Source organism: Salvia splendens, chromosome 2, assembly GCF_004379255.2.
Source record: "Salvia splendens isolate huo1 chromosome 2, SspV2, whole genome shotgun sequence".
NCBI lineage: Eukaryota > Viridiplantae > Streptophyta > Magnoliopsida > Lamiales > Lamiaceae > Salvia > Salvia splendens.
Window position 1 is genome coordinate 21,508,504 of NC_056033.1, and position 24,926 is coordinate 21,533,429.

A 24,926-nucleotide genomic window follows, 5' to 3' on the forward strand; every position below is an offset into this window, starting at 1 on the left:
TTTAATGATAGAGGGAGGGAATATTTTGCAATTTTGGTGCATGATAAATAGAATATACATTACAAAATACAAGTGTTGTATCCTAACGGCATTAAATGTCAACAAATCTATACGTTTAAAATGAGTAAATAGTAAAAAAAATAAAATAAAGTTAATTGAAATAATCATTTTTTAATTTTGACTGTGTAAAACATAAAGTAACGCAAAATGAATGGACGTATATATTAACAAAAACTTGTATTTCATATTGAAAAAATAAAGACAAAATACGACGTGACTATAAAACAAAGACTTGTATAGAAAAAGCAAGCAAAATATTTTGGAATGTCGTTAAATTACTAAATCAGTTTTTAAGTATAATCTTTTTTTTTAATTTCATTGATCCAACTTTAGTTTGGGCCGTTATGAAATTCAAGTAATAATTTTCTAAGCATGATTTTTGTGAAATTTATTTTTGTAAATTATAACAAATAAAAAATTTATATATTGGTCAAACCAGTTCAACTGGCTGGAAGTTTACAACTGAATTGGTCGATTTTTCGATTAAACACGGCTCAAAAGCCACTAGTTAAATGAGCGGCCAGTTATGTTGTTGTGTCAAATAAAATTTCAAATTAAAGTTGACTATTAGCTTTGATAGCATGATAGAATAACTTGATACAAGTTCATACTATATTTTATTTTAAATTTTTTTAATAATAAGTAGAGTTAATCCATGTAACATACAAATAGAAGATCGTATCAATTTTTTTTAATAATAAGTAGAGTTAATCCATGTAACATACAAAACAAAATTATGTGGGGGCATGAGAGAGAGCAACAAGACAACAACCAAATAAACATTTGTTGAAAAAGTCCAGTTGATGGAATACCACTTCTATTAAATAGAGTAGAAGACGTGAAAGTGAAACCCACACAATATCACTACTCAACCCCCTTTCCCTTTAAATATATATACTCCCACACACCACACTACTAACTCGATCCATCAAATTACAAATATTCTATCAACTAGTATATTTTTTTTCCACACAATTTCTCTAACAAGTTCAATGAAATCAAAATATCTCAGCCTAGCCTCACTCAAACACAAGCTTCTCAAACCATGTAAAAGAATAGTAAAATTGCTTGTCAAACTTCGCCCTAGAAAGCCTCTCAAAATAAAATCCCTCCGCCTACGCCGCCGCGAGGAGAGGGAGATGGACCGTTTTACGGAGCTCACTAGCTTCTCGGATGCTGCTCCGCAGAACAAAGCGCCGCATCCGTCGCCACTGACGCCGGCGTACATAAGAATGAGCCCGGCCGCCGCGAAAGTGGAGGAAATAGATGATCGCGTGGAAGAAGCATGTAGAAGTTTCGAGAAGTATGTGGTGGAGATGATCGTTGATGAGAGGAGAGTGAGGGATTTGGGTGACGTGGAGGAGTTGCTCCACTGGTGGAAGGAGCTTAGGTCGCCGGTTTTCCTTGATTTGGTGTGCCGCTTTTATAGGGAGCTTTGCACGGATTTGTTTTCCAATAATCATTTGGAAACCTAACTACAATTCTTTTTATTTTCATTCTCTAATTTGTAACCACATTATCATTTTTGGTGATATGTAGACTAGTACTATCAGTTAGGTCTATTGAAATGCTTGAAATAGAAGAATATATGTTTCCTAGCTCTAAATGCGCATTCATAAAATTTAATTCAAAATTTTAAATTATATGGTCATATTGTCCGGATTAGACTATCAAATGTTTATAGATCTTATTCTTGTGTGGATGTATTGCCCTAATGGTTGAGCAGAAAAGATCTGTCACAACCGCACTTATTAGTAAAAGTAAGCTTGACTTATTGTGACTATACGTACGTAAGCATAAGAGGGAAAACATGAAATTAATAAGGAAAACTGAACATGGTTTTCAATAGGAAAATAAGTAAGAGGGTGTTCATGGTTAAACAAATCAGAGTATCGACAATCAAGGTATGAAATTCTAATTAAAAAAGAACTGCAGCGAAAGAGTTCAAGACAATGTATCATACAAGAAGACACATCTTTTAGCTAACTTATTCGCCATCTCTACTCAACACCACCTCCTCTCGTCGCGTTCAACCTACACATTTTGAAAAGAACATGCATGACTGATTCTCGGTATACTCAGTGGGCACATGCCGAAAATATATGATTTTTGTAAAAGGGTTGACTCTTCTCAGCGGACCACTGAGTCAAGCTCGGTGGTAGCTGAGCGTAACTTCGATGCAGGCACAAATTCCGAGACGGACCGCTGGCTCTCGTCGACCACTGGTCTGCTCGGTGGCTGCTGACTCTATCTCAGCGGACTGCTGACTGGGTCCGTTTCCACTAGTCTTCGTTGACTTTTACCAAAAGAGGAAATGTGCCAACTCTAATGGAACATTCCAAAAAGGTATTTGTTCCAACACTAATGGAACAGAGGGAGTATAAGACAAATATATGCCTTAAAATTAACATTCAAAACAAGACAAATATATGCCTTAAAATTATGTTAATCCGTATTTATTAGCTGCTCATGTACGCCCTCCTCCGTTTTCCCAATCCTTCTGTTGGCAATGTGTTGGAGGTGGAACTAACAAATAAAGAAGAAGTTGAGGGCTGAAGTAAAATAAGAAAAAGAGATTTGACTTTAGTCAGCAGCAGTTGGGAACTTCAAACAATTGAAACAGACTTGGGGGTTGAGGGAGTTTTGCTGATTTCTCCAGCTGGTATAAGAGTGAAGAGAATAGAGCAGCTCGAGGCGACGATTCCTTCCAAATCAGAGAGAGAGAGATTCAAGAGGAAAGCACTATATTTGTGAGGTTTGTAATTGTTCCAGCTGTGATTGTTTGAGAGCAATTGAATGTTAGCTTGCGTGTTCTTGATCATCTCGATCGGTTGTAGTTCTTGTTGTATCTTTTGGAGTGATTGAATAAAACTTAGGTTGTCTTCTCAGTGGATGTAGGTCTGATAGGATGTGGTTATCCTATCGAGAAAGAGAGCACACGAATTATAGGAGTTGGGTGACGAACCCTAGTTTGAGTTGTAGGGTTTGTCGGTAAAGAGAGCAAGATGAGAAAAAGATTTTTATTCTTATTTCTCAATGACTCGATCTAATGGGAATTCTATGATTTATAGAATTCTCCCTACTTGATTCCGACATTACGACTTGGGAAAGAATCAAGAAGAAAATCCAAGAAGATTTGACTCTATCAAAATAACAATATAAATATTCTCAAAAGGAAATAAAAAGATCTAGCAAATCAAACTAATATGTAACAAAATCTCCTTAGCGGTCTGGCGGGTTTCTCTTCCTTTGAGGACGACCATCTTCTTGCTGCTCCACACGGTCTTGCTCTTGGCTCGACGCCTCATCTTCATCATCGGGCTCGTGTGGGTTCCCCTCGTTGGCTGACCATGCAGCCGTGTCAATATCCCTATCAAGGTCTTACGACCAAACCACGTAAATCTCCTTGTTCATTGTTTCTTGCTTTCGATTTATTGTGATTGGTATTTTGGTATTTGAGAATCGGAGCTCGATCCACAAATTGGCGTCGTCTAGGACGAAGGTATGTTTGTTTATAGGGTACCCCAGAGGAACGAAAGCTTATGAATTCTTTAGTCTCCGAGATAAGAAAGTTATTGTGAGAACTCACGTCATATTCTTAGAGGAAGATTATGTAATGAATCATAAACCCAGAAGTGAAGTGGCTCTTGATGAGCTAACTTCTGTCATAAATTCCATTAACCAAGAACGAGTACCAAGTGTACAAACAATTCCAGAAACTTCAACTTCTATTCCAAGAATTGTAGTGCCGCGCCGCAGTGGGAGGGTCTCACATGAGCCCGAAAGATACATTGGTTTGGGGGAATCTATGGATCACTCCTCATACAGCAATGTATTAGATCCCTGGAACTTTGCGGAAGCGCAGGCAGATGTCGATCATTGCGAATGGGTGAAAGCAATGGATTCGGAACTACAATCTATGATAGACAAAGACGTCTACGATTTGTCCGTCCTACCCGAAAGCTGTACTGCCATTGGGAGCACGTGGATATATAAATATAAACGTGGACCCGATGGACGAGTTAAAGTCTTCAAGGCAAGACTAGTGGCTAAGGGGTATACCCAAAAGGAAGGTGTCGATTACGACGAGACTTTCTCCCCAGTGGCCATGCTCAAATCGATCCGGATACTATTGTCTATAGCAGCTTATATGGAATGGGATGTATGGCAAATGGACGTTAAGACTGTGTTTCTAAACGACGGTCTTGAGGAGACCATCTACATGGAACAACCCGAAGGTTATGCCATAAAGGGCAAGGAACACATGGTTTGGAAGCTTAAGAAGGCCATTTATGGCCTTAAGCAAGCATCTAGATCATGGAACCAGTGTTTCGATCAAACTGTTCGCAAGTTTGGATTCGAAAAATGCCCAAGTGAAAGCTGTGTGTATAAGAAGGTTGAAAAGGGGAATGTAGTGTTCTTAGTTTTATATGTAGATGACATTCTTCTATTTGGAAACAATAAGAAGATGTTGTCATCAGTACGAACATGGTTGTCAAACCAGTTCGAGATGAAGGATATGGGAGACGCGGGACACATCCTCGGGATCAAGGTTCTTAGGAATCGAAAAAAGAAGATGTTGTGCTTATCTCAAGAACCTTACATTGAAACAGTACTTAGTCGCTTTAGCATGCAGGACGCCAAGAAAGGTTTCTTACCTTTTAGACATGGCATCCATCTATCTCAAGAGATGTGCCCCAAAACGCCGTCTGAGATACAAGCAATGAGAAGGATTCCATATGCTTCGGCAGTTGGAAGTCTCATGTATGCTATGCTTTGTACGTGGCCTAATATTTGCTTTGCTGTTTGCATTGTGGCAAGATATCAGTCGAATCCGGGCCTAGGACATTGGACTGCCTTAAAGAACATACTCAAGTACCTTAAACGGACTAAGGACTATGCTCTAGTTTACAATGCAGTCGAGCTCTATCCTTTGGGATATACTGACTCAAACTTTCAAGCTGATCAGGACTCGAGAAAATCTATTTCAGGATATGTGTTCACCTTAGGAGGTGGAGCCGTAATTTGGAAGAGTGTGAAGCAGAAATTCATCGCGGACTCGATCATGGAAGCCGAGTATGTGGCCGCTTCGGAGGCTGCAAAATAGGTAGTATGGTTCAAGAACTTCCTTATGGATTTAGGTGTGGTTACCAATCTGCCCAAGAGCATTACGGTTTATTGTGACAATTCTGGTCCTGTTGCAAATTCGAAGGAACCGAGAGCTCACAAAGCGAGCAAACACATAGAGCGGAAGTATCATATCATAAGGGATATAGTGCAGAGAGGAGACATACAAGTGGTCAAGATTGCGTCAGAGAACAACCTGGCAGATCCTTTTACAAAGGCATTGGCGGTAAAATCGTTCGAGGGCCACGTTGAAGGGATGAGAGTTCGACTCATTCAAGACCTCAACTCGCTTTCAGTATAAGTGGGAGAAATTTGACATATGCACATTGTTTTGTATACTCGAAAGCTGTTTTGAGTATAAGTGGGAGATTGTTAGGGTTTGTATACTAGAAATCACCTTTCGAGTGATTGAATACTGTAAAACTCTAATAATTATTTTCCAATGAATGCAACAGATTATTTTTGTCATAATGTTGTTATGTTTTACATTTAATGGATGTTTATTGCATATTTAAATGTATAAGCGAACATAACATAAGTCTAAGTCTTTGTTCTAATAGACCGGTTGTGGGCTGCGCTCAATTTAAGGTACGCGGTCAGTTCTTAACAAAGAAAAATAAGAATTTCACAACCCAGATAGACCTAGACTACCTATCGTGAAAGGTTGCAATGTCAGTCCGATTATTTCTAAGCCTTATTGAAATATGATGACGTTGGTGTGGTATAGCACTGAATGGATCTAACAGCAAGACGAGTCTTTATGCTATCTACTGAAAAACGAGGTCTTGATAATTAATTTCTTAATCAATGTACGTTAGCATTGAGCATACGATATTGAGTATCTACTACTTTGACTTACCAAAGGTGCGGGTTTTTTTTCACCCAACGATCCAGGTATATTGGGTAGTGGTGATCATTATCTAGCGGTGCTAGGATTGCTATTATGTTGAATCGTGCGCGAGGAGAGTCTTGTTTGATAACATCCACAAGAGGAGCTCGAAACAAGGTTTTATTATTCGGAACCTAGCTAGTTGGAGTTTAATTACTCTATGAATAATAAATAAGAGTTTCTTGCTAAGTCCACTCTTGCAGAATAAAATATGTTAATTAATTAAGTCCATAGCAGACATTAATTAATTAATGGATGTTTCTATCTTAAGTGCGGGAAATGAATTAAACAAATAAAAGGAAACTTGGAATACTTGTAATTTCAGATTTGGAAAGGTAGTGTAATATTACTTCTGTAGTGACTGCTTGTAATATTCCAATATAAGCTTATATTAAATTGTGGGTTCAATTTAATTAGTAAAAAGCTAATAGGGTGAGACCATGTCCGAATTCTTCCTTAGATCCCTGACTGGGCCCAATATGTGACTTAATATAAATAGGAGAATAAATGAGACAGAAATAACAATTATTATTGCTCCCAATTTTCGTCTCCCCCACTCAAAAAAGAGAGAGTTTGAAAATTACTTCTTCCGTGAGCTAAGTTCTGTCTTCATTATTCGAGTCCTAGTATTCTGGTGAGATTTGCCCACACAAATATCAGTATACAGTTCGGGACACCAGTCAGAAGATCCGAGGTAGAGTACTGAAGATCTTCACGAGGAGACAGAGCAAGCCATCATCAATTCTTGATTGAATCAACGAGGTAAATTGGCTAATTCCGTAGTAAGCATGTTTTAGGGATTTTATATGCTAAAGCATGTTTTAATTCAAGTTATGAGCATGATACATGTGATAATTACGCGAATAGATGTTGTCTAGATAATCTGCTAAATAGATCAAATTATGTGATTCTTTAGAATATGCACGCTTCCGCTGTCAACCCCTTCCCTTACCATTTATGGTAAAAATAAAATGTGACTCTTATTATTGGGACGGACCAAAATAGTAAAATGTGAGTATTATTGTGAGACGGATGCACTAGTTTTATCGGTTCCGTCACCTATCCGATTTTTATAACGTCAATTCCTATCATTGACCTCCCTAGGTGCGGTGTGCATGAATTTTCGATCTTCCGCGTGCATTGTTGACATTCGTATTGAATAAGAAGCCGACCAACGCAATAAATGTGGCTTAGCTTTGACTTTAATTAATTTTTATATAGTTAGCCTCATCTTTGAAGAAATAAAAAACATTTTTTCCGTATAACAATGACAATTGACATGGAACACACTTCATTTTATTGAATATTATCAAAATTAGTAGATAATTAATTAAATCAGAGTTTCAATTTATTTTTTTGGCATTTGAGCGATGTAAATTTAATTTTATACTCTCTTTGGCGGCCCAGGCCTAAAATAATATTAATAAATCATGAAATTTCAATTTTTTCACAATTATCTTATCATTATGCACAAATCGATATCTTTTCATATTGTAAACAATAATATTTCAATATGATCGGAAGATAAATGAGAAAATGATCGAATATAAAAGGAAAGAATACATATAATATTTCACCACGAGATTTTATATCATTTTATTTTATAAATTGAGTGGAGAAGATTTTATATCATTTTATTTTATAAATTGAGTGGAGATTTTATATCATTTTATTTTATAAATTGAGTGGATAGAAAATATAGTCAAAAAGACAATAAATTAGAGATAATAATATTTTTATTTTAGAAAACATGTCAACTAAAATGGGATATCAAAATATTTTAAAATGTACACTTATTAATAGGATTGGAGAGTACTTTTAGTGGTAGTTATATTTAAATATATTGCTTTCTTCACCTGCATTACAATGGATTTTTAGTCATTTTACATACACTGAATATACAGATAATATCTACAAATCAACAGTATGTCATTTCAAAGAAAAACAAAATCAATCCTATATATTTCGTTCAATTTAACCATTTAGGTAGGATACTATTTAAGAATATCTTTTATACTAATATCTCAAAATCACAGTCTCAAGCTATTTATGTGCTCTACTTTACTCATCGCATGTATCATATATTTCCGCAATTTTCCTATTTGAGTAAGAGAAAAAATATATTTCCTGCATTCATCCCAATGTAGTTGAGACATTTCTTTTAGGCACAAAATTTTAAAAATTGATATGTTAAAAGTTAAAACGGAGAGAATAAAGTAATGGAGTGGATATAGTAAAAAAGATGAAGAAAAAGTAAAATATGTGAGATAAAGTTTTTGTCAAAAAGAAAAAAATTAATCAACTATTTTGGAACAAATAAAAAAAAGTATGACTCAATTACCTTGGAACATAGAGGGAAGATGGAGAGTATATGAGATGAATTTAAAACGTGTCAAATTAGTTTGTTACTGTCAGTACATTATTACACTAGTATAGCAATTATTCACCCATTAAAATACAAGGAAGGACGTTGTGATTTGCATTTATTTATTCTTAAATAGGAAATCAGATTCTTTCATGCGGTGATCGATTAATCGAATATTGCTGCTTAATTATTTCTCTGCATTTTTTTCTTAAAAATTAATTTTCTGGCTTTCTGTTATACATTCAAATAATGCTATATGTACATGAAAATTGAAACCTGATTTTCTATTTTAGATCATATTTAACAATTTATCTTTATCTATTTATGATCGGTTTATGTCAGCATAACAACAAGTTTTACTTCTTCACTAAAAATTCTAGCAAGCTTTATTTTCTTTATCACAAATGTATTTAGGAAAAATTGTAAAAAACTCATGAAGTTTGATCATATTTTAATTAATCCATAATTTTGAAAAATGACCAATTATCTCATAATTCATGAAGTTTGATCATATTTAGGAGTATAATTTTTTTCAACTGTCCCATGAAAAATAATTCCAGTATCAACCTATTTCATCCGTCCTATAAAAATGGAAACTTTTAAAATGTCACAGCAAAATTGGTAAAACAAGAGAGATATATAAAAAGAAAAATGTGTTAGTAGAAAATGTATCCTACCTTATTAGAGAAAAAGAAAGTTTTTAAAAAGAAAAGTTTTTATTTTTAGGGGACGAACCGAAAAGGAAAGAATCTCTCCTTTTAGCGGACAAAAAGAGTGCATTTACATGTGTAAAAATTTAAGACACGATTGATTTTGTGGTTTAAACAACTCACGTTTAGCTAGTGGAATATTTTGTCAACATAATAATTTTTATATGTCATAAACTATGAAATAATTGAAAAATATTAAAATTATGATATAATTGATATTTTAAAATAATAAAAATGAACCTTAATTTGACAAAAACGTAACTTAATGATTTTCTTTACATTTGGCCTTATTGCAAACAAAGGGTATCCGATTATGATAAGGGTTTTACCCGTCTGTTATAAAGATTAGAGAGAATCTTATTAAAATGATCAAATTAAATTTATACTATTAACACATTAATTAAAAACAATAATAATGAGAAGATGATTACATGAGTTACTACTAGCACGAATAATAAAAATAATATCATATACAGTATTTTTCTTCACTCATTCACATTCATCCATATTTTTCTAGAGATCAAGAAGAGAGGATTCGGAAATGTGTCCGCTCAGAATAATTTTGATTTTCCTCTCTGCAACCCTCGCCGGATTCTTCGTGTCTCAGAAACCTCAATTCCTCGCCCGACCTCCCAAACGACGCCGTCAAAGAAGAATCCGACTCCTCTAATTCCATTCCCCTTTCTTCTAAGGTAATTTCACATTTTAATGTCCAAATTTTACATTTTTTTTCTCAACAAATTGCCAGGACGAGTAATATTGTATTCAGTAGTCGCAATTTAAAAGTTTTTAGCTGAATTTGTGTTTAGATTCACTTAAGGGATAAAAAATTGAAAAATGGCATTGAATTGCAAGACCTAATTTCATTAGGTTTGCAGGGCGTTTAGGAAGGGATTTTGGAGTTGCGTGGACATGGCTAGCGGTAGATATCTGTGGAGGAATCTGGTTTCGTCAACGCCTGCTGATTAATTCAATTGGTAATGTTGTAATTGGCCATAGAGTCCTAATTTCTTGTAATTGTGTGATCCGTTCTCGATGATGAACCCTTCAAAATTTATACTACTATATAGTATTTATTTATAGAGCACTGTGAATTGTAGTATGTACTACTCTGATACAGAGATGGACCGGAGAAAAAAGATGCACACAAAACAAAGTTTATATCCCTTGATTTGTGTGATTATTATTTCATTTCGTATTTATCGTGATTATAGTTTAGGAATATACTACTCCCATGTCCCATCTGTTCTTCTTTCTTTGAAAGTATTTTAACAATCAATTACTACTCGTACTATTATTTAAAATTTTATCAATTTATTTATTAATATCCTTTAATAATTTTGATATATAGACTTTATATTCCACTCATATTTTAGATGAAAACGACTTGTATTGTACTAACTTTTTTTTTATCAATTTATATTTATATTTTTAAAATTCGAAACGGGTTAAAGTAACAAATCGAAAATCCTAGATATATCACTGCAGATTACTCACCTCGTTTCATAATAGTAGAGTTATTTTTCATTTTTGTCTTTCCATAATAGTAGAGTCATTTCTTTTTTTTAGTTAAAAGTACCAACACAATTTCTCACTCTTTCTTTCTTCTCTCTCTTAATTTATTATTTCTACTTTTTTCCTTTTTCCTATTTCCTACTTTATTACTATCTTTTTATTTAATACATTACACATTTTTTTTTACTTTTCTTGCTGAAAGAAATGCACCCAATACTATTGTAACGCCCGTACTTTTTATGGAAGATGACGCACGTAAATCGAGGAACGGTCGAAGGAATTATATTTGGAACAACACCAAATAGTATAATTTTGCGTTGGGCGTTTTTAATCGTTGTGAAGACAAGATAACGAAATTTAATAAAGTTCCCGTGAATTTTTAATTGACGAGGGAAAATACGAAAAAATTATAATGTATGAATTTATTTTGGACTTTCCAAAATAAATTTGAAGTCCAATTAAATACAAAATAATTGGATTCTTATTACTTTTTAAATCCACCAAGTAATAGTATGTTACTAACTTGGGCTTCCAATTTATCTTTTAACCCAAACCAAAAATAAATTAATTGAGCCCACAATATAGAAGTGAATTACTCTTTTTTTTCCAAGCCCAAAAGCTTTCTTCTTCCTCTTTCCCATAAGGTGGCCGACGGTTTTTCCACTTCATGGGGGGACTCCCCATTTCCTCCACCTTCTACCTTCCACCTTCAATACCCACAAACCAAGAGTCACCACCACCCCTCAACTTATGCTCTTCTCTAACACTTCACATCCACAACTTCAAACAAGAAAAGGAGAGAGAGAGTGAGAGAAATCGAGAGAGAGCCGAGAGGAAGCAGGAGGAGAAAGAGTTCATTCTTGTTTTCACCATTCTTGTCCATTCACCACCAAAATCAACCATTTTTGAGGTATACTCCTTTCTAAATCTTAAAGCATGATTAAATGATAGCTTGCATATATCAATTTCATAATTCCTTTCCATAACCAACTCAACCAATTAACAATCAACCAATCGAACAAGCGCCGAACACAATCGAAGATACGAAAGAACTTAACTTTATAATGAGAACGCTTGTTGCGGGTTGATTCGGGGTGGTTCGGAGTGTTTCCGGAGAAGAGGAAGCAGCCGGCAGCGGCGAGCTGCCGGAGACAGCAGCGGCTCCTCCTCGTGGCAGCAGCAACTGTCGACGGAGCAGCAGCGGCGGCTGACTCCAGGCGGCGACGGAGCAGCAGTGGCGGTCAGCGGCGGCAGCGACCGCACAGCGACGGCAGTGAGCAGCGATGGCAGCACACGGCGTCCTCCCTCCTCGCTGTAGCGGCGATTTCCGCCGAGGAGTGGAGACGCCAACGAACAGCAGGCCGGTTCAGCAGCTACGAGGGCGTGTCTTCACAGCAGAGGCGGCTGCTGCGTTCTTTTTTTTCCCCGAGAGAGAGGCGGGTAGAGAGAAGATAGAGAAGAAGAAGATAAGAGGAGAGAGAGAAGTGGGGTAGGAGAGTGATGAAGATTGGGCCTCTTTTGTTGTTTGTAGAAATTGGGCCAAACCTTTCAATTGTTTGGACTCTAAAGGTAAAAATTGAGAAAATAAGAATGGGCCTTTCTTTTTAATTAAGGAGATTTTGGTTGGGGGCAACTCTTTAATTCTTGGACTTTAATTAAATCGTTGGGCCGATAAATAATCGTGGTGAATTATTTAATTAATTCCCGGAAGACTTTTTGAAGAATGAATAATTTACCTAAGTATGAAATGATACTTTTTCAACGGTAAATAATTACGAAAAGTTAAGCATGCGCTTGAATAATTTTTTTTAGAAATTATTCCGACGACATGAAAAATACGAGGAGCCAACGGAGGAAAAGAACGAGCGTAAGCGGCCGACCGGCGTCGCACGCGACGCCTTGGGCGGCCGCCGAATAACTGAAAATGCACGAAAACCGAGAAAACGAATTAAAAGATTTAATTAGAGTGCATGCATTCTAAAATGTTTTTTTTGTTACCGAGATTGATATGAATTTTATGTATTTTCCGAGAAGGTGGTTTGCACGCACGCTAAAAGTCAGAACGAGGAACTTTTTACGGAAATCCTAAGCTTTTGAGGTGGGCTTTATTACTTAAACTCTTTTATTTGAAATGATATGTTATGGTGAAATAAGGGGGGTTTAAAATAGTATGTCATGCCGTATTTTATGTTTTGAATTGCCTATCTAATTGTCTACTAGGATAATGTCCTACTAGACTTCGATGGTTAACGAATTCGGGTCTGACTAGGGAGTGAGTCCCTACTCGGACTAGTGCACTGATGGGGATCGTGAGCCGTCCTTTGTGGTCGGCCGGTCCAGTGATCGAGTTTGTGGCCACATTCTCATTTCACATGATGGTTCAGATATGGTATATGATGGAGGATGATAATGATATGTGTCTGCAGACACCTTTAAAGGAATGGTTTAGTGTTTCTCGGCCTTTTAAAGTAAAACCCGAGTTTCACTCAATGATGGCTTGACATATCTTAACGATGAATGTATTCCGGGCATGAGTTCACTGAGTGCATCAAGTACTCAGCCCCTGCATATGTTTTCCCTATGTGCAGGTTGAGCGTGGACGGGGGACGGAGGATGTTGAGCATTGGACAGAGACAGTATTCAATAAATGATCCGGTTGCTATTGTGTCTTCATACATAGTAGTAGCTAACTCTCAAATGCTTCCGCTATGCCATGTTTAGAAATTTCTTTGATTTCCTTTGAATTGTCAAACTATGTCATTCACGTTATGTACCTTCGGGATTTGGAACCCTGTTGATAAATGAAATTTCGTATTTCGATCGATATGTCGTACTTCTTTGATTGTTTCCCTTTCTTCCCCGCTTCTTAATTCCCCCACTAGTCACGATTCCCCGTGCTTCCTATCCTTAGGAAGCGCGGTCGTGACAACTATGGAATGAGGAAGTATTAGAGAAGGCAAGCCGCTACTGGAGATTGAAGGAGCATCATGCGTCCTGCCGTATTTGTTGTAAACTTTTAGCACCGGCTCATTTTAAGTTCTGGTTCCGTCCCTGTCTGTGCTGCTGGTATGAAACGATGATTCTTTGTATAGTTTCTGAGTATATAATGTACATCCCTTTCTTATTGATTTCACATTTATTCATGATACTCGAAACAACATTTGAAATGTAGAATACATTTTGTGGTATGTGCAAGTGAAGTTCTTTCTATGTTTACAGCGGTTTTGCTCCTTGTTTAAGCTTACTATCTTCTTGAGCAAAACCTTTTTTTGTTAACTCTGTCTCAAACACGTACACACGAACTTGTTATCCCTGTCCATGGATTCAAAATTAACGGTGAATCATATGTAGAAGTATTTCTGAGCTCAAATTGTTATATGTTTAAAGGGTACGTGCATTTTGAAGTATCTTTCATCCATTATGAGTTTGAAGGTGAGAATAGCGTTGTGAATGTGTGCTCGCTTCTAGTCTGTCAATAAATTGTAAAGGAATGCAATGTTTGCCTTGTTTGCACTGTAAGGAGTGTCTTGAGGACAATCCAGTTATAATCTTGCAGTAGTATTTTCTTCTTCAGTTACGGAGAAAGTGGGTTGGGCAAAGTGCTTATATATAGTGGATTGCTTTGTGAGCAACAATTTTTCGGTCCTCCACCACAATAAACTGTGGGGCAGGGCTTATCCAAGGATGGATTGCAATTCAGGTGCTACTTATTTTTAAGGATGTTGGATATTAATAGGTTTTTAAAATGTGGCCTAGTTGTTAGGCGATACCATATATCTTTTGAAATGATTAGTAAAAAAGACACTCTTATGAAGTAACTGTGTCATGGTGGACTGGATGGAGATCATCTGAAACCTTAACAAGTGATCTAGTTGCGAGTTTGGTTGCTCTGAATTCTCTATCTCCTTAGAAATGGTTTTGTTCAGAGGCTAGTTTTGTTTAGAGGTGATGGTTGGGCGAATTTTTGATAGTAGTAAATGCAGGTAATGAATATAGATCACGACACAAGGAATTACGTGGTTCGATTTACTGAGGTAAATCTACGTCCACGGGAAGAAAGGAGGGCAAGATTGTATTGCTTGATCTGGTTTTCCAGCTTACAAATACAGACTTGCTATATGATATTTGATGTCTAGAGAGCCCCCTTTCCTATCTGATCTAAGTTCTATTTATACATTGAACTAAGATCGTGGCTTGCATCACCACTAACTAGGTCGTGGCTTACATCATCACTAATTAGGTCGTGGCTTACATCATCACTAATTAGATCGTGGATGTCGTGGAGGTCATGAGATCTTGCATGGGTCCACCACTAAATAGATCGTGTAGTGGAGGTCGTGGAGGTTCTGCATGAGTCCACTATCTCCCAGTTCGGTCGAATACTGAGACCGAACTGCTGAACTATTGCCGAGCAGCTTTTGCCGATCTGAGAGTAGAGCTTGATTAGTCGGCTTTTACCGAGCTGTAGGCTGGGGCTGAACTCTTTGGTAATGCCGAACTGATTGGTCGGCTTTTACCGAGCTGTAGGCTAGGGCCGAACTCTTTGGTAATGCCGAACTGATACTCTTCCTTGGTCTTTGGGCTGATGGGCCGTCACTGCTATTGGGCTTGTTTAGTACGTACCCCATCACTACCCCCCCCGAAAAGCGAAGTGAATCACTTCGGCGAAGCGAGTCACTTCGGCATTCTGGATAAAGGTACGGGGGAGGCTGACGTTAGGGGACGTGCCTTGCGCGTGACTGCATTAAATGCGACAGTAAAATCCGGCCGTTGAATCCTGAAAAGGTGGGATTCGAAACGGTGCGATGATTTTGAAATCTTCTCCGAATCTGATAAATACGTCCTTTCTTCATCATTTGAACACTTTTGCTATTGCTTCTCCTGCATTCTCTCTCTTTTGCGTAAAAATTTTCTTCCGCTTTCAAGAATTTCTTCAGAATTTCTTCAAACTTTCAAAGAGTAAGAACTATGTCTTCTTCTTCTTCTGAGTCAGGTAGCGGTAGGAAAGGGGATAAGGGGTCTTCTAGCCGGAAAGAATCCGGGGAGAAGACCGTAGAGTATTTTCACAGCATCTTGAGTAAGGATACTGTGATATCCCTACACGAAAAATATTTTTTCCCTGGGGGGAAGGTTGCGATTCCCGACGACCTTCATAGGGCTGACTCGCCGCCGGAGGGTTACGCCACCGTTTACGAAGCCGGCTTGGAATGCGGGCTTCGTTTCCCTCTTCCCCCTGCCTTTGTAGAGCTGCTAGATTTTTTTCAACTCCCTTTAGGTCAGGTGACTCCGAACTCTTGGAGGCACTTATCGGCCTTTGCTGCCGAACTGCGTAGGCTAGACAAGGATCTGTCTCTGAGGGCAATCCTTAATTTTTTCCAGTTTAAGAGAAAAGGATCTTGGTTTTACTTGATCCCTTTACAGCCTTTTAGGGCCTTCTGCAAAACCAAGTGGCCAAAGTGGCAACATCGCTTCTTTTTTTATAATAGGACAGCGGCTCCGGGCTTTCCCTGGAGAGGGCCGAAGTCCGTGATTCCTCATCCTCGGTTAGAACCGTTGGACGAGCTCGAGGGCGAGCTCAATAAGATTCCTATGATTAGGAAGCAGTACCTGGAGTCTGAGCTCGTCAAGGGCGACTTCGTGTTCGACTCCTCGTCTTCGGACGAAGAGGCTGAGGGTGAGGATTTCTTTTTTATGCATTACTGCCTTGACGACGAAAACTAACCTTGTTTTCTTGCTTTTTGGCAGTGAACTTGCTAAACAAGTTCGGTCGCAAATCCTCCGAATCTAAGGAACCGGAGAGGCCGAAAACCAGCAGCTCGGCGTCTGATGCCGAGAAGAATCCGAAGAGGCAAAAGACCTCTTCGGATCCAAAGAAGCCGGAGTCGACTTCGGCAAGTAGGAAGGGGAAGACCCAGAAGCCCCCAAGAGCGCCAGAGAAAGATGTGGTCTTGGCGCCTCCTTCGGAACATATCTGTGAGCCATTTTTATGGCCCACGGACTTCGCCGAGGTGAATTCTCTTCTTGATTTTCTGGCCTTGCTTTTTTCCTATATTTTTTGTGGCCCCTCGGTTGACTTTTTCCTTTTTCCATTTTCAGAGGAACGATATGCTCTCCAAGCTCGTCGCCGTTGAACTCTCCAAAGCGTCCAACGATTATGCTGAGATGCAGAGGAAGTTGGCGGCTGCTCGTCACCAGGCCGAACAGGCTAAGGCAGACTTTGAGAAGGCCAGAGCTGCTAGGATCTCGGCCCAGGATGAAGCCCAGTTTGCCAAAAATCAGCTCGTCATCCAGCGAGAGCAGACGAAACGGAGGGATGCTGCCGCCGTGGTTGCCCAAGGGGAGGTTCTCCGTGCTTTCGCGGAGAAACTCTTTCTGAGCAATCAATTTTCGGCCTTTGTCGGTGATCTGCTGAAACTGATGACCGATAATGCCGAGCAGGGGCCCGAAGTCGTTCTGCCGCTGTACGGCCGAGAGATAGCAGCTCGTCTCCAGAGTCTGCCGCTCCTTGAGGAGCTTGCTTCGTCCTCGGTCCTGCTTTCTGCTGACCGAGTTCGTAGTTGCCGAGCTGACCGGGACGAGAATATGGAGGCTATCTTTGCCTCCTTAGGGCCAGTTTCACCCGCTCCAATTTTCCACGGAGAGGGTGAGACCGAGCAGCTTGATCAGCAGACCGGAGACAGGCAGGCCGAGCAAGAGGTGCTGCTGATCGGTGATGGGGGCACCGAGCAGGCTGGGGGGAGCAGGGAGGCCGATGCTGAAGCTGAGGCAGACAAGGAGAAGGAAGCTGAACCTCACCGAGGAGCCGGAGACGAAGCTGGCGGAGTATGATTTCGTCTCCCTTCTCTTAGTTTAGTTTCTTCCTTGTTGTAAAATGGCCTTGAAGCCCTTGTGTAAAAAAAATTTTTTCTTATGAATGAAAAAATTCTTCTTTCTGCACTTGTGTCTTCGTATAGCTTTTCGTACTCTCTTTTACTCCTGTTGTGGTTTACTACCTGCTCGGTAAAATGAAATGCCGAACTGACATAGCAGCTTTGTATTCTTAACTCTTAAGGAGCTGGAGGTACTTCACTGGAAGCGGCTGTACTCTTCCGCTTTAGACGAAGCTGAGAAAAAAGCCATAGCTGACCAGATGAAGAATGACGAACTCTTGGCTTGTTTAGTGAAGCTGGAGGCCGACAATAAGGACTTAGAGTCCGAAAAGAAAGATCTGGAGGCCGAACTGAATACAGCTGTCGCTGAGAGGACTGCGTATGAGGATTTCATCAGCAGGCGCGGGGGAATGACCATCTCTGAAGTTCAGGAACGAGTTGACGAACTGTGGGAGGAATATCATGTACTCCGGAGGAACAATGCGCTGGAGAGCTCGGCTTGCCAACAAGTTGTGAAATCATTGCGGCGCTGGGCTTCTCGGTACGACATCGTTCTTTCTCGGCGTCCTTCAATCGAGAGATTCCTTAGGCATTTCCCGCCAACAGATGCTCATACTCCAGCTCAAACCTCTGATCCACTTGCTCAAAATCCTACTCCAAATCAGCAACGAACTCAGGAGCAACCGGAAACGTCAAGACGAGAACGGACTCAGGAGCAACCGGAAACGTCAAGACAAGGACGGACTGAAGTTCGTAGAGGAGCTGTGATTATGAGTGAGCAAGATCAACAAATGCTTCGTGAAGAGACTCTTCGCCGCCGAGGTGCCAGTACTTCCCGGACTCAAGGAAGAGGCGGTAGGTCGATCAGAGCATCTCGTCGACCTGCTTATTCTTCAGCTGCCCGGAACGCCCGAACTCGGCTTCACGAGGATTTTGTGAATAGATGGCTCAACTTTAGCAACCAGGGACAGTAGAATAGTCCTTTGTAATAGCGTAACGCCTTCTCGTAGGGCAGCGGAGTTGTATGCCGAACAAGTTTTAATAAATGAAATCTTCATTTCGCTTCTATCACTGCGTATTTACAGCTCAGCGAAAAAATTTCATCGTGCTCGTCCTCGGTCTTATGAAGTAAACTTCTTTGACCAGACTCGTCCTCGGTTTTATGAAGTAAGCTTCTTTGACCGGACTCGTCCTTGGTCTTATGAAGTAAACTTCTTTGACCGGACTTGGTCCTCGGTCTTATGAAATAAACTTCTTTGACCGGACTCGTCTTTGGTCTTATGAAGTAAACTTCTTTGACCGGACTCGTCTTTGGTCTTATGAAGTAAATTTCTTTGACCGGACTAAGCTTGTGTCCTAATTTGGCGAGTTTTATCGCTCGGATCGGACTTTCCCTTGTCCTAATTTGGGGATCGGACTTTCCCTTGTCCTAATTCGGCGAGTTTTATCGCGTGGATCGGACTTTCCCTTGTCCTAGTTCGGCGAGTTTTATCGCGTGGATCGGACTTTCCCTTTGTTGCAGTTCGTTTCAGACGAACTGCTTGTTTCTTAAGCTGAATTGTGGTCTTGTATCCTCCTTAGAAGCTTGGACTCACAATCGTTGGCTTATATATGTTCTAAAAAGGGGATCAGCCTTCGAAGAACAAGATACCTCAGTAACATTTGTAAGAGACGACACGCATATAAACAGACAAAACGCACATAGACGAACAAAACGCACATAGACAAACATGAAAAACAAGTAAAAAACAAAGAAAGCACATACCCCTAGGACCGAACTAGACACAAGACTGACTGACCGGACTGTCTCTTACAAATGGAACTTCTTGAGGTTGGAAATGTACCATGTTCGGGGTACTTGTTCTCCTGACATGTGAGTCAATTTGTAAGACCCTTTGCCGAGGACTTCTGACACCCGATATGGACCTTCCCATGTGGGTTCGAGTTTGCCCAGCTTTTCTGCTCGGCTTACTTCGTTGTTTCTCAAGACGAGATCTCCCACTTGGAATTGCAGCTTTTTCACCCTTTGGTTATAATACCGGGCTACTTGCTCCTTGTACTTGGCTGCTTTTATGCAGGCCAATTCTCTTCTTTCTTCGGCCAGATCTAGTTCGGCTCTCAGTCCGTCCTCATTCAGTTCTGCTGAGAAATTAAGAGTTCAGGGACTGGGTATGCCGATCTCAACCGGAATCACGGCTTCAGTGCCGTACACCATTGAGTTCGGCTCCGGTGTGACTTCGGTCATTTCGCCTGCCTCTGACTCCGGCTGCTGTGATTGCTATGCTTGATGGTGCCGATCTGATTGCTCGGCACTTTTAAGCGCAATCTGCAAACACTCTTGCTCTTTTTTGATCACCTCGGATGACCGCTATCCCTCCTTTAGTAGGGAAGGAGTTCGGCGAGGAAGCCTCTGATCGCTATGATCGGGCTTCTTTTTGTCTTCTCTAGATGAGCTGTCTAAAGACCGTTTTAGACGGTCTGCCTCATCGGCACGAGAAAACTGGTCCGCAATGTCCCACATCTCTTGAACTGTTTGCGGACTGCATTCCACGAGCTTTCTGTAGAGAGCTCCGGGCAGGATTCCATTTTGGAATGCCGAAATGACAAGTAGATCATTGAGATCGTCTACTTGTAGGCATTCCTTGTGGAACCTCGTCATAAAGTCGCTGATCTTTTCGTCGCGACCTTGACGTATAGAAAGCAGCTGAGCCGAAGTGATTCGGGCTTCCGCTTTCTGAAAGAACCTCCTGTGGAAAGCATCCATTAGATCTCGGTAAGATCTAATGCTTCCTTGGGGGAGGCTATCGAACCACCTTCTTGCGTTCCCGATAAGCAGCTCGGGAAACAGCTTGCACATATGGACCTCATTGAGACCCTGGTTCACCATATTATACTGATAGCGTCCCAGGAAGTCATGAGGATTCACTAACCCGTCATAAGTCATCGACGGAGTTCGGTAGTTCTGTGGCAAGGAAGTTCGGGTGATATCGTCCGAGAACGGAGTCTTCAATGCTCCGTACATGGCGAACCCGACACCTCTTCGGTATGGAGGAGATGGAGTTCTCCTGTGATTCCGGTACCGAGGAGGAACAGGAACATGTCGGGGTTGAGGATTCTTCTTCCTGGAAGACACAGCACTACTGCGGTAGCGACTTTCATGTCTGGATGAGGAGGGAGAATCCACCGTTTTCGTCTCCGGCTTTTGGCCCTTTTGCAGGAAAATTAAGAACTCTTCCTGCTTCTCGGCCAAAAACAACTTGACAGCCTCGTTCAAATTGGGCTGCTGGGAAGACTCGGTGCGATGAGTCTTTGAGCGGCTTGTTCCTTCTCCGTGAGAACTGGAAGTAGATTTCTCCCGAGGCTGTTTTCCAGACCTGCGGGCTGGACTAGCTTCCTCATGGTTATCACGAACGGTATTATGGGTGTTACGTGATCTGGTATGCATTTTTTTGGTGGAAGAGGATCAAAAACTCGCTTTATCACAAATTTGGTTCTCTGTTTCCCACAGACGGCGCCAGTGATGGTTGGGCGAATTTTTGATAGTAGTAAATGCAGGTAATGAATATAGATCACGACACAAGGAATTACGTGGTTCGATTTACTGAGGTAAATCTACGTCCACGGGAAGAAAGGAGGGCAAGATTGTATTGCTTGATCTGGTTTTCCAGCTTACAAATACAGACTTGCTATATGATATTTGATGTCTAGAGAGCCCCCTTTCCTATCTGATCTAAGTTCTATTTATACATTGAACTAAGATCGTGGCTTGCATCACCACTAACTAGGTCGTGGCTTACATCATCACTAATTAGGTCGTGGCTTACATCATCACTAATTAGATCGTGGATGTCGTGGAGGTCATGAGATCTTGCATGGGTCCACCACTAAATAGATCGTGTAGTGGAGGTCGTGGAGGTTCTGCATGAGTCCACTATCTCCCAGTTCGGTCGAATACTGAGACCGAACTGCTGAACTATTGCCGAGCAGCTTTTGCCGATCTGAGAGTAGAGCTTGATTAGTCGGCTTTTACCGAGCTGTAGGCTGGGGCTGAACTCTTTGGTAATGCCGAACTGATTGGTCGGCTTTTACCGAGCTGTAGGTTAGGGCCGAACTCTTTGGTAATGCCGAACTGATACTCTTCCTTGGTCTTTGGGCTGATGGGCCGTCACTGCTATTGGGCTTGTTTAGTACGTACCCCATCAAGAGGCTACATGAATGGTTTGAACCTTGCTGGTTTGTTACCGTTTACTCGATCGTTATGAAATATTTATTAGCCTAGTTAATTAAGAACAGCCTTACTACTACTACTACTGTTGCTCTTTCTTTAAACTTTGTTTGAGACCTTTTATTTGTTTTAGCTTTTACTAAATGTTGCCTCATATTTCAGCTTATTTTTCTTCACAATCAATATAGATGAGAATGATTTGTGTGCTACCCAGTACTCCTCCCGTCCCTTTCCCTGAAAAGTATGAACATTTGATTCAACACGGGTTTTAATGTATAATTGATAAAATAAGAGAATGAGATAAAGGGTAGTGTAAGTAATAGTGGAGAATGAGTTTCACATCATTAGTAGTGTATGTAGGAGTATTGTGTTGTTTAACTATTCCAAATATTTAAAAGTTAATAGTATTTTTCAATGACAAACTAATAAGAAAATAGTTCATACTTTTGAGGGACGAAAGGAATAGAGAACTACCTATATATTGTTCCCTCTATTATTGTAATATCAATGTAGATTATTTGAGTCATATTCTTTTTTGAGTTGTCCATTACAAATGACTTATTTTCCATTTTAGCAATATCCAACACATTTAATATCTCGTAGTACTTTAATCTTTTTCCCACTTTGTTCACTCATTATTGATATATTCCATTCGTTCTGTAGTAGTAGAGAGAATAAAGTAAGAACGAGAAAATGTGTTACTTTTTGCTAAAAGTGGAAATGATTCAATACCATGGAATGTCCTAAAATGAAAAAATGACTCAACTACCAAGGAACAGAGGAAATACTTTATTATACTATCTCACTTTATTCTAGTCTACCTTAACTCACTACATATTTATTAGTTAATCTTGGTGTTCAAAAGATTTGCTTTACACTAATCAGATGGAGAGAGTACAAAATAATACTCCATTCATCCCATAAAATTAAAGACTTTTATGTTTGGCACGACACGAGTTTTAATGCATAATTGAAAAGTAATAAAGAGATAGAAAGAAATATTCCGTCTATCCCCTAAAAATAGAAATTATTTCTTTTTTAGTTCGTCCCCTATAAATAGAAACTTTCTTTTTTAGAATTTTTTTTATCTCTAATAACCCATTTTTTACTAACACATTATTCTTTCATTTCTCTTACTTTATCAATTTTCATTAAAACTCGTGGTGTTTCAAATGTTTCTATTTTTTGGGGATGGAGGGATTAGTTATTAGAGTATGTCACTAAAGAATGGATTCAACTTCATTATAGAGAAAGAAGTTATCAAAAATAGATACTTTATGGAACATATCAAAATAAAAAGAATCTCTATTTTTGGGGACGAGGGAGTATATATACAATTGGAATTTTAAAAGAAACCATAATTTATTAAGCTGTATGTTTCTTGTATGTTTTTGATGATTAGTGGGTAAATTTTGCTATAACCGTCTGACTATCACAATATAGAGGAACTGACTTGGTCACCTCCAATCCAAAATCCTTGAGTAAGGCAACAATCCAAACCACTTCACAACAAGCAAGGGCCATCGCCAAATATTCTGCCTCCGCTGAAGATCTAGAGACTGTATGTTGCTTCTTTGAACGCCAAGAAATCAGAGAAGTGCCAAGGAATAAGCAAAAAGCAGAGATTCATCTTCTTGTATCAGGGCAAGCTGCCCAATCCGCATCCAAAAAGATGCTCAAATGAGGATCTGCCTTAGCAGAGTAGAAAAGACAGTGGCCCAAAGTACCTTTCAGATATCTTAGAACTCTCTCACCGGCAAGCATGTGCTCTGAGCATGGTTTTGATAGAAATTGACTAAGCTTGTTTACAGCAAATGTGATGTCAGGTCGTGTGATACAAAGATACACAAGGCGGCCTATCAATCTTCTATAAGGAGTGGGGTCTGGAAGTGGATCCCCTGCATCTTGATGTAGAGACTTGGTAGAATCCATGGGTGTAGAAGATGGCTTGTAGCCAAGTAGACCAGCATCTGAGACCAAACCCAATGCATATTTGTGCTGAGAAAGAAACAAACCAGATTGGTTTCTAGCAATCTCAATCCCAAGAAAATATTTAGGGGTGCCCAAATCTTTGAGCTTGAAGTGAGCTTGTAGAAAAATCTTGAACTCAGTAATCAGATCATCCTCACTACTAGCCACCAAAATGTCATCAACATAGATAACCACTCCAAAGAACCTCCCATCAGCTAAATATTTATAAAAATATGAATGGTCAGAAGCAGATTATATCAGACCAAAACCAACCAAAATACGAAAGAACTTTAGGTACCACTGTCTTGAAGCCTGCTTTTAGTCCATATAAAGACTTCTTGAGTTTACAAACCAGCTGACCATATCCAACTGGTAGATTTTCAATAACCAAACCAGGTGGCAGAGTCATGTATATCTCCTCCTCTAGATCACCATACAAAAAGGCATTGTTGATGTCAAGATGAGATAATTTCCAACCTTTTATAGCTGCCAATGCTAACATTACTTTCACTGTGAGTTTTGCAATAGGTGAGAATGTATCATGAAAATCAACCCCAGCCTGTTGAGTGAAAGCCCTTAGCCACCAAACGAGCTTTATAGCTTTCTACAGTAGCATCAGTCTTGAACTTGATCTTGTAAACCCATTTACTAGATATAGGAATCTTTCCAGGAGGTAGAAAAGTGATCAACCATGTATTAGTTCTTATCAGAGCCTGCAGTTCATCTTGCATAGCCAACACCCACTTAGGATGTTGTGCTGCTTGTTTATAGGTGGATGGTTCGGTAAGAATTGAAATGAGAATGATGAATCTAAGATAAGGTTGTGACAGCTTGGCTAAAGAAAAATAGTCAGAGATTGGGTATTTTGAGGTGGAAGTTACTGAATTACAAATGTAATCAGAAAGGTGTGTGGGAGTGTGTATAGTTCTTCCAGATTTTGACTGATATGAAGTAGAGGCGGAATTTGGAGTATGGGAAGTATTTTGAGGAATGACAATATGGTCAGTATGAGAGTATGAGAGGAAGATGTATCTGGATGATGAGAAATATCAGTAGGAAAGTGAGAAGGTGACTGTTGTGCAAGAGGAAATTCTGACTCATGAAAGCTCACATTTCTACTAATAAAAATGTCATGTGTGTCCAGGTTCATGACTTTGTACCCTTTATAACCTGGAGGATAACCAAGAAACAAGCA

General features: G+C 39.5%; 1 protein-coding gene across 1 annotated transcript; it reads left to right on the top strand.

The window, feature by feature from the left end:
- The first annotated feature begins 1,052 nt into the window (after positions 1–1,052).
- Positions 1,053–1,535, top strand: LOC121775892 (transcription repressor OFP17-like). Its single transcript, XM_042172977.1, has one exon. It carries the CDS (start codon positions 1,053–1,055, stop codon positions 1,533–1,535), a length of 483 nt encoding a protein of 160 aa, XP_042028911.1.
- The last annotated feature ends 23,391 nt before the right edge of the window (positions 1,536–24,926 follow it).